This window comes from Embiotoca jacksoni, unplaced genomic scaffold (genome assembly GCF_022577435.1).
Source record: "Embiotoca jacksoni isolate LCO1_2020_lvr unplaced genomic scaffold, fEmbJac1.0.p SCAF_94, whole genome shotgun sequence".
Taxonomy (NCBI): Eukaryota; Metazoa; Chordata; class Actinopteri; family Embiotocidae; genus Embiotoca; species Embiotoca jacksoni.
In genome coordinates, this window is record NW_027185452.1 from 813043 (window position 1) to 823928 (window position 10886).

Genomic DNA, 10886 nt, shown 5'->3' on the forward strand with positions numbered 1-10886 from the left:
CGACAACGAGGTCGCGAGGTCAGAGGGCCCAATCGTGTGCTGCTGGAATCTGCTGCCTGAAGTTCAGAAGCCTTGTGCATGCCAGAGAGTCGTTTAGACAGAAGGCTCCACCCCCTTCATCCTCCTCCCCCTATCCCCCTTTCCTCCTTCCACCCCCCACCCCGAGCAGGTGATCTGTAAATCTGGCGGGACGTCCCGAGTGCACTCCCCCCTCAGCTGATCGTCTGCAGGCTGGCAGAGACGTGTGGAGCGTTTCAGCTCGACAGATTTAGCAGCGAGTCGGCGGAGCAGCGTCTCAACAGCACCTCCGGGACGACAAACATGGAGATCACGGCGGTGGAAGACGGCGGCGGCCGCGGATCGTCGCCCAACCTGGAGTACCGCGGCGCCCACCAGGCGTTCACGGACCGCTGGAAGGAGACGGACGCCTCCATGTGCCGCCACAGCATGTCCTTCCACCTGCTGCACGCGCTGCGCAGCGAGTTCTTCGCCAGCTACCTTTACCTGCTGGAGAAGATGCAGCTGGGTAAGAAGAAACACGCAAGGTCAAAGGTCAACGTTGACCATCCATCCTTGACCCCTCGGACCCCCCGGTGAGGCTCGTCAGGCTGAGATCCAGGCGAGCAACGAGTTTGGTGCAGTTTTTAGGTTAGGTAGGTTAGGTTAGGTTAGGTTAGGTTAGGTTAAGTAGTTACTTTATTAATCCCCGAGGGGAAATTTTTTCACTACAGCAGCATACAGAAGCTATAATAATATAATAATTTTAATTTACCTCCTATAAACAACAGAAACGCTGTTTATTGAGTTCAGTTTATTTAGTTCAGTTTATTGAGTTCAGTTTATTTAGTTCAGTTAAAGTCACAAGAAGTGTGAAGTTTATATTTATTCTTCCTTTGAATCCTCGTTGAAGGTGAACAGAGGACGAGTGGATTCAGAGTCTCGTTGTTACGGAGCAAGTTAATGCGTTTTTTTGACAAATAAAAGTCCCGTAATCACTTAAAAAAAAACTGCAATATTGAAATCTGAGTCGTCGTTTCGACGACGTCCATGTTTGGAAAACGGTCAGAATCGATGCGGGATTCATAATAAACGGCTGAAAACAGCAGAAAGACAATCAGTGAGTTCGGTTCGACCTGCAACACATCGAAGATCCTTCATAACAATTCAAATCTATATTTTCTACCATCACACGCTTATTTACAGACAGATCTAAAACTGAGCAGGAATTTGTCACCTGCACTTTAACCGAGTTTAAAACAAGCATGTGGACGACCACAGTCGTAAATATCGACTTTTTTTGACGGGCTGTTGAGAAGTGTTCACGCTGGATTTTTGAAGGACAGATTTACACACAGAGTCGTCACTTCTACTCGATGCATCTGTCATCGACGTGCCTGGAAAGATGCTTCATTCTGAGCTCATTACCTTAAAATACAGCACGACAATATTACTTCTTCCGTCTTTGCTGTGATGAACTCACTCAGGAGTTTTTGCTGATGCAGCATTACTCACACTAAATGCTTCGTCTGGTGGCTGCTCTGAATATAAGTCTGTATGTATGGATGGATGTTTCAGGCTGCGTGCTGATATACATCACTGTGCATGTGTTTGTCATTAATAATATAGTAGAAACAGTTTATGTTCCTTTCTTTGTGTCGGTTTGGTTTATCAGGTCTTAATTTTGGAGAGGATGATGGGAAATTCAGGAAATTACGAAACAGTTTGGAAGCTGTAAACAACATGTTTAGTGAAGAAATCTGTCCGCATCGATTTGATGCCAACATGTTTCTCCACCGCCGAAACCAAGCATTTAACTCCCTTTTTTCCCTCTGAGGGATTAATAAAGTATCTATCTATCTATCTATCTATCTATCTATCTATCTATCTATCTATCTATCTATTATCTATCTATCTATCTATCTATCTATCTATCTATCTATCTATCTATCTATCTATCTATCTATTATCTATCTATCTATCTATCTATCTATCTATCTATCTATCTATCTATCTATCTATCTATCTAAACATTTATGTATTTGTACACATTAAACAACCAAGAAGCAGCATTTTAGTTGGTGAAGTAAGTTCTTGTCTTCATGCTAAGCTAGGCTGACTTCGCTGCAATACCAGCGAGTGCCACTAGAGGTCGGCTCCAAAAAGCCTCCGGCTCCATAGACTCCCATTCAACTTCTCTCATCAAATCCAAAGTGAATAAAATGTGTCCATCAGTTATCTCGGTGTTGTTAGCTAAAGTCACTCCTTCTTATTAGTTTTCTGGAGGTCCATCTGAAAATAATCCCTCATTCATTAGAAAAGAAGATTCAAGAAGACCTGGTTTTTCTTTTGTTTTTAGTTTTTTTGCTTGTGTGACTTTAACGATCCGTTAAGAAGCTCTGAGGAACGTTACAACAGTTCGAGTCCCACGAGCTGCAGAAACAGGAGCTCCCGATCCGTTGGCCGTCCTGGCTCAAAGACGCTTTCCTTTTCTTACCACTAACCTGATACGAGGCCCATTAATGGTGCGGCATGCCGAGCATGAAAGCACTAACTCATGTCAGTCAGTGGTGGACATGACGGGTGCTCAGATTATCTACCGGCAGCCGCTTCAAACCCTCGTTTGTTCTTTTTTATGTCTTAATAAAATAAAGCAAAAGCAGTTTTTCCTGAAGATACTTTTCACATTTGGCCTTTAAATTTCAGTCTGAAGACATTAGAAATAAAGACGCTGCATCGTTTCACTAAACGTCTTCTTCTGTTCCATAAAAAGGTCAAAGGTCAGCCTCTAACGAGCGGCTCGTGTTGCAGGTGTGCGGCGGACAGACGGCCGGATTGACACTTCCTCGCACGCTGTCTTTTCTCGCCGTGTTTCTAAACTTACCCGTCCTCTGAGAGCTGTCCTCAGGGTGGGGGGAGGTGGTGGTGTGTGTGTGTGTGTGTGTGTGTGTGTGGGGGGGGGGGGGGGGGGTGTCACATGACGGGCATGTCGCCTGGAGAGCGGCTGCACCTTGTTTTTAGCGCTGCGGTGACCCTCTCTTGGCTCATCGCCTTCGTCCTGATGTTTCTTAACATTTCCCCGTGGTGTCATGAATCCTGCCACTGCAGATCTCCCACAAGTGAACGGACACCCCCCCCCACCCCCCCTCACCCGCCAGTCCCTCCCTCCCCCCGACACCGGGAACATGTCACCGGAGCCTTCGGTAATGTTGCTGCAGGATTTATTTGGGCTCAGCCGGATGAAGGTTGAGATGTTTCAGGAAGCCAGTTGTAAGACTTTCACTAAAGAACCTGGAAAACTTCCACAACAATATCCACCAGGGAGGAGGAGGAATCCTCTCGGTCCCAAAGTCACGTCAACTTTCTACGACTTATCTTTCAATGTATCTTGTAAAAGCGCGAGCGAAGCGGTGTCTTATGTCGCGGAACAGCTGAGCAGAATGTAAATACGCAGCACGTCCTTATTTATAGTCGGCTGGTAATCAGATTATCATCGTACGTTTTCCCCGGAGATCGAGATCCTCTCTGGTGTCACGTTGGACATTTATTTATCTTCATTTGATGGACATTACTTTTTTTGTTTTTCATGATTCTGATAAAATCTTTCGGTTCTTTACCAAAGAGTTGCAAAAAAAGTCAACACACGAAAGCAAGCGGGACCGACGGTGTCAAAAAACAGAGGTGCAAAAAGAAATCTGTCGACTCAACAAAAAAGGGCAAAAACAAAGGAAGGGATTAAATACCAGGTAGATTTACTGCAAAGAAACATGAGGAACGGCTGGCATGGTGAGCATTAGGTAAAAAAAATCATACTGACTATACACACGATACATACACGATATACACACGATACATATACGATATATACACAATACATGCACGATATACACACGATACATACACGATATACACACGATACATACACGATATACACACGATACATATACACAATATACACACAATACATACACGATATACACACGATACATACACAATATACACACGATATACACACGATACATACACGATACACTCACGATATACACATTGTATACAGACAGTATACACACAATACACACACGATACATACACAATATACACACAATACATACATGATACACACACAATACACACACGATATACACATGATACGTACACAATATGCACGCGATACACACACGATATACACGCAATACATACACGATATTCACATGATACAAACACAATATACACGCTATACACGCGATATACATGCGATATATACACACGATATACACACAATACATACACGATGTACACATGGTACATACACGATACACACGATACATACACAATATACACATACACACACGATATACACACGATATACACATGTATACACATGATATACACATGATATACACGCGGTATACACATGATATACACATGATACATACACGATACACACACGATACATACGTGATATACACACGATGCATACACAATATACACATACACACACGATATACACACGATATACACATGTATACACACAATACACACACGATACATACATGATATACACACGATGCATACACAATATACACATGATACATACACAATATACACACAATATACACACAATACATACACGATATACACACGGTACATACACGATACACACACGATATACGCACGATATACACACGGTATACACATGATACACACACGGTATACACATGATATACACACAATATGCACACGATACACACGCGATACATACAAGATATACACAATATACACACGGTACTTATGCGATACGCACGATACATACACGGTATACACACGATGCATGCCCGATATGCACGATATGTACACGATATACACACGATACACACATGATATACACACGATACACACATGATATACACATGAGGGCGGGGCAATAGGACGCAGGTCCATTCAATCAAGGCGGAGCACGAAATCAGCAAAGGTGTGAAAACACAGAATACATCAGAAATGAATGATGGCTGCAGTTTTACATCAGCACCACCAACTGTATCGTAGGCTCAGTTAATGTGACGCATCTTCTGCCGCAAAGGATTGTGGGTCAGAAACAATCAGAGTAGCATGCCGGCCTGCGGACTGCATTTCACATACAATGTACTGGGACATGCTCAATGTTTTTCTGGTCGTGTGGGGATTGGACCGCACGTAGTTCTTCCTGAAGCTTCAGGAACTGTTGGGGGGCGGGGCTTGCAGCTAATCCCTGATTGGTCAAGTATGCTAGCTTTTTGCTACCTGCTATTTAAAAAAAACCCAGTAACTGTGGTTTGTGGACGCCAAGAAATCAGGATGGAGCGTCTCAAAAAGATGTTACAACCAGCGAACCGGTGACGAAGTTCAGGCTGAGATTTAGAACAAATTGTCAAGCTTTTGATTTTCTTCAGGATTTGCTGTTAAAATTCAAAATACAGGAACTTTTACACCTGGGAAAGTTCCTGGATATTAGTTCTTGTGAAAATTTAAAGTTCCTGAAGCTTTTGGGTGGAAAAGTAGCTGCGATGGTCTGTTTCATGGTCGTTCCCTGTTAGCTAGTAAAGTCTGACTGAAAAACTGATGACGTCATCAAAAAGCTCGTCTTTAACCCCGCCGCCGTCATCTGTGTCCCGACAGTGAAGCTGTTTCCTGTCACCTGCGAGTACATCAAAGGAGAGAAGCAGTTCTACTACCGAGCCCAGCAGTTCTACGAGGACGTGCCCGCCTCCGAGGAGGGCATGATGGGAGATTTTGTGGAGATTTCTAACGTGGACCTGGAAGGTTCCCGTCAGTTCCTGCAGAGGTTTGTGGTGAGTCGCAAAGTCAGACGCTTCGACCGGTCGACACGGGAGACGTTCTGCTGTTCCTCCATCCTGTACATGTATATCCATTTACAGCGGCGTAGAACAGCAGTCTGAATGAACATGTCATGGTCTATTTTGGGGGAGGAATCCATCTTCCTGACTGTACTACAAGAATTTCTTTTGTTTCATGCCGGCGGAGCTCAGCCTCTAATAGTAGCGCCGACCCGATGCCAGCCCCGTAAACACCCACAGAGAGCAAGCTGAGCCAACAGCTGATAATCACTCAGTATTATGGTCATTTTTTTAACAAGCAGTAATTTGTTTACAGTGGAGGAGAGAGTTTATTTCTGTTTTGAAATATCTATAGTTTGTAAAAATGGTGAAAGGACTGCACATATTGATTAAAAAGTTTAGAGACTTCTGGTACGTGAACATTTATGATTTCATCATGGACCTGAAAGTGGAGCAGAGAAACATCAGATCTTTGGGGAACAAAATCTTCAAGAAGCCCACTTACAGCCAAGTGTTCCTGAACCCATGCAATGATTTCCACGAGTGAACCCTGTTGCCATGGCGCCACAGTTCACAACAGTGAATATTTTCCATCAGACGCCTCAGAAGGTCCCAGTAGAACTCAAACACCCAAAGTCTGTGGTGGAAATCACTACATGGGCTCAGGAACACTTGGCTGTAAGCTACCGTGTTGAAGATTTTCTGTTCCCCATCAATTACACCCTAAATCTGATGTTTCTCTGCTGCTGTTTCAGGTCTATGGTGAAATCGTGAACTTCTCGATTCACTCTTGTGTTGCAACTTTTTTTTTTACCTTGGTTTCCCTAGAAATGTAACCCTAACCCGGAGGAGGCAGGGTTTTAACCGCCAACCCTGTGTCGACCAGATCTAACATCATTTACACATTTAAACCTCATATATATTGAAACATGTGAAAATGTTAGCATGGACTGAGTTTTTTTTTTTAGATGTCAGGATGTGTCCGAGTGTTAATTCAGGGGATCAGATTTGGCCCAGAGACCGGCTTATTTCAAGGATCAGTTTTACAGGCGCTCTAATTATAAACTGCTGAGACTGCGATGCCTTAAAGGAAGCAGAAGCAGCGAAGTGGCCGCTTTTCTTATGGTGCTAATGTAAACACATCCGGCCAGATTTAACGCAGCTCAGATGTGATGCAGCGTCCGATGCTACCGACTCACACAACACACAACCATGAATGTATTCTGCCATCAGACCACAGATTGTTCTTTACAACAGGAGAAAACAGGATAAGGATGCAACTACTGATCAATTTTATTCGTGATTGCGGATAATTTTGAATTAATTGATTTGCCTATACAATTTAAGAAAACAGAGAAAAAAATAGTGATCACAGTTAGAAAAATGATATTGCAGTCTAGTGGTTGTTTTCTTCCTTCAACCAGTCAGCTGTCATGTTTCCATTCATGTCTGTCCGGACGCATTTAATAAATGTACTGAAACTGATTTGTCCAATGAAGCTGATTCTAATAAAACACAAAGTTGTTGCCGTAACAGCAGACGATGCCGAGAGACTGAAGGGACGACTGAAAAAATGAGTCTTGGGGTCATTTATGAACTACAACCCCATTTCCAAAGAATTTGGATATTTTACAATTCACGTAAAACACTCTATTTAATTGAAAATAGAAAATGGAGAAATGTTATTGTTTTATGAAAAAATGTGAAATTGATGGTGTCTTTAAAAGAGTGGGGACGCCTTAAAAATCGACATTTCAAGCTTCAGAAAAAAAAAAACACTTTGTGAGGTAAAGTTGGAGATTTGTAGTGTTTTTGATCCAATATTCAGAAATTCACTTTTAACTTTTCACTTGAATGTAAAAACTAAACAAACAAAAGCCGGCTACACATCACACTCTTACAAATCTCCCAGCGGCTCCTGTTCAAACCTGACATCTGCGTTAAAAACGAGTTTGTCAGGAAGAGCCTGAGAATACATGTAGATTAAAGGGAGCTACATGTGTGTGGAGAAATATGGCAGTAATTCACTGAAACCAGGAAGCCTCCTGTAACAGAGCTCCTCGGGGGCCCCTTCTTTCATACGATCACCCACCGGGGCCCCCGACACTCAGGGGTTGGAGTGAGGTCAGACTCCCAAATGAAAAGGAAAGAACATGATTTGGAGCGAGGTGACTCTTCGTTCCCTCGCGGTGAACTTCATGGCTTCGTTGCCCCGAAGGAACTGAGGTCGACTTGTTTTGTGCTGTCGGTACTTTTGAGGCCTGACATCTGGTAACGCAGAAAATAAAGTATAGACCTCGGTATGGCTTGATATGGTAATAACACACTGCAGGCAAAATTACCTTTAAATGCTCTTTTTAAAGTCTTGTTTTTTTTTATGGCGGCCTCATGTTTTATGGTCTTACTGTCCCCGTGACGGTTTTCGCCACAGTTTACGATGGATCTCATCCTTCCTCTCAGGGTCCCGGTAAGGCCGGCACTCACTGCGCTCTGGACTGCGGCTCTGGGATCGGGCGCGTGTCCAAAGGCGTCCTCCTCCCCGTGTTCGAGAAGATGGAGCTGGCGGACATGATGGAGCACTTCCTGCTCCACGCTCACGAGGAGTACCTGGGCAACGACGCCGACCGCATCGAGACCTACTACTGCTACAACCTGCAGGACTTCACACCTCCCAAGAACAAGTACGACGTCGTCTGGATGCAGTGGGTGGCGTGTAAGTGCGACGCGGCATCTCGGTGTGGGTTTTTTGCGCAATGGCATCCAAAATGGAGGTCAAGGGTCTGCCTCGTTTTTGTTGAAGTACTGTTGAAAACTCAAGTGTAGAAAGGCAAAACAGTTGTGTGTGTAACGCTGCCTTCAGATGGAACCTCGTGAGTTCGTGGTCACGACGTGGAAAGATGCGTGTACGGTTTAAGCGGTTAAGTCTGGAGAACAGGTTGCTAGGCAACAGCAACGTGGACAGCGTCTAGAAGTCACACATTTCTAAAAATAAACTCTATTACCATCTACCATTTTGTTTTTTGGAGCGACAAGTGACCATACTTTGAGGAACTGGTGAAGTGTGGATCTAACTGGGAATCTGAGGCATCCCAGGGCTGTCAATCAAACTAATATCGAATTAATTCTGGAATTAGGAGGCGACGTCCACTTTTACAACCTGTCGATGGCGCTAAACGAAAAACTGTTCTCAGTGAATAATCACGAGTCATCAGCAAACGGCATAAATCACCTGAAAGCACTTTGAGATCCTCCTGCAGGAGTTGCCGGTTGTTGGCGTACAGCAGCTGATAAACTAATAGAAAACAAAGATCCCTGTAGGAACTAATGTCTAATCTGTCGTCCTCTTCAGGCCACCTAACAGACAAGGACCTGATGAACTTCCTGATGCGCTGCAAGAAGAGTCTACGTCCGAACGGCGTCATCATAATGAAGGACAATATGGCGCGGCAGGGCTGCAAGCTGGACCCGATCGACAGCAGCATCAGCCGCCACCTGGACATCATGAGGACCATCATCGCCAAGGCGGGTCTGGAGGTGCTGGCGGTGGAGCGGCAGGACGGCTTCCCGGAGATCATCATGCCGGTCTGGATGATCGCCATGAAGTAGAAGTGACAAGGAAAAGGAAAACTCAACCTAAAGCGGAATCCATGTTATTCCAGAAAAAAAAAATCTAGATTTTGTAGTCACGTCTCTGAAAGTTTGAACATCGTAACGAGAAATCTTCTCGGCGTCACCAGAAAATGAATCTGGTGAGGACGCCATGGTGATGCCTCCCGAGGTGATTGTTCTGGAGATGGGAGCATTTCTTTAAAATAAAGCTTTCACCGGGACATTTAACATGTACAGAAGCACCTTGCGTGTCCACGAAGCCCGACTCAAATCTACAGTCAGCCGACCACCTCTGGGTTTTTTATTCTGCTGATCCTCAGGTCTCTGTTGGGGAAGTTTGTTCCCATCTAAGATCATCGGAATAACGTGGATTCTGATTTACCGTTGGGTTTCTCCTCCAAATGATTGATCTGTAATGTTGTTTTGACTAAATCAAACATGTATGAGAACATTTGTGATTTCACCACAGACCTGAAACTGGAGAAGAGAAACATCTGAATTTTGAGGAACCTGAAAATCGTGTTCCTGAGCCCATGCGATAATTTCCACCACAGAATCCAGGCTGTTTTTAGTGTTGCCGTGGCGCCACAGTTCAGGTAGCTCGTATTCTTTGGGTTTTTAAAAGACGTAACAACAGACAAGGTTAACGAAGTAAACTGACAGAGGGAAGAAGAGCACACAGACTGAACACAGCAGGGAGGGAAGGACAACGAGGGACAGGTGAAACTAACCAGAGGGGGGCGGGGCCAACAGTCATACAAAAACTGTAGCTGTCGTTGATCAAGAGACGCAACTTGGAATACTTTATGCTGTTTTTTTTTTACTCTATTTATCTTCTGAAGAAGATTCAGGCCACAGATTGCATTTACACCGCTTCGCCTCCAGATGGCGTCTGACATGTTAACACCCGGTGGAGTCTGAATGTCACGTAGCCAGCGATGCTTCATATCACAGGAGACGTCATGTTGATTTAACGCATCGAGTAGAGTTCGGTCAAGTGTACATATTTTTGTTTTCTATGTGATTATGCGTTTTATACTTCTGCTTGTAATATTTGCAGGTTAAAAGCTTTTTACTCCTGTAAAGTCTGTGTCGTGATCAGAGTAGATTAAATCCCATTTTTCCCGGAGAGCGTTACTTCTTTATTTTCGTGCATCTTACCGTGTATTTGCTTTGATGTGCCGAAGAGACGTAACTTTTCCAAAAAGTAAAAAAAAAAAAAAAAAAAAAAAAAAAGTCAGAAAACATATGGATGTGTTTTGATGATTTTCTTCGAAGGCTCTTTCTTCATATGTAATGTTTTTATCAGACCAAACAGCGTCTAATAGGATTAAAGTTTGTGTAATCGCTGCTGGTTATTATAATCAAGGCCGGGAACGTAAACGCTGACCAATTTTCTCGAGAATATTCCTGCAGCTCCGACCGTCCGCAGACATAAATAGAGAT

At 43.9% G+C, this 10886-nt stretch overlaps 1 protein-coding gene across 1 annotated transcript; it reads left to right on the forward strand.

The window, feature by feature from the left end:
• The first annotated feature begins 233 nt into the window (after nt 1-233).
• ntmt2 (N-terminal Xaa-Pro-Lys N-methyltransferase) lies at nt 234-10643 on the forward strand. The gene is made up of 4 exons (XM_069142001.1): nt 234-526; nt 5653-5825; nt 8292-8544; nt 9181-10643. Exons 1-4 carry the CDS (start codon nt 322-324, stop codon nt 9435-9437), a joined length of 888 nt encoding a protein of 295 aa, XP_068998102.1. The 5' UTR covers nt 234-321; the 3' UTR covers nt 9438-10643.
• Nucleotides 10644-10886: the final 243 nt, after the last annotated feature.

What these genes read in the sequence shown, in the direction of transcription:
- ntmt2 (XM_069142001.1), top strand. Translation starts at nt 322, where the DNA reads ATGGAGATCACGGCGGTGGAAGACGGCGGCGGCCGCGGATCGTCGCCC. An exon ending in GCTGGAGAAGATGCAGCTGG is followed by an intron (nt 527 to 5,652) that starts GTAAGAAGAAAC and finishes GTGTCCCGACAG; the next exon opens with TGAAGCTGTTTCCTGTCACC. An exon ending in AGTTCCTGCAGAGGTTTGTG is followed by an intron (nt 5,826 to 8,291) that starts GTGAGTCGCAAA and finishes CCTTCCTCTCAG; the next exon opens with GGTCCCGGTAAGGCCGGCAC.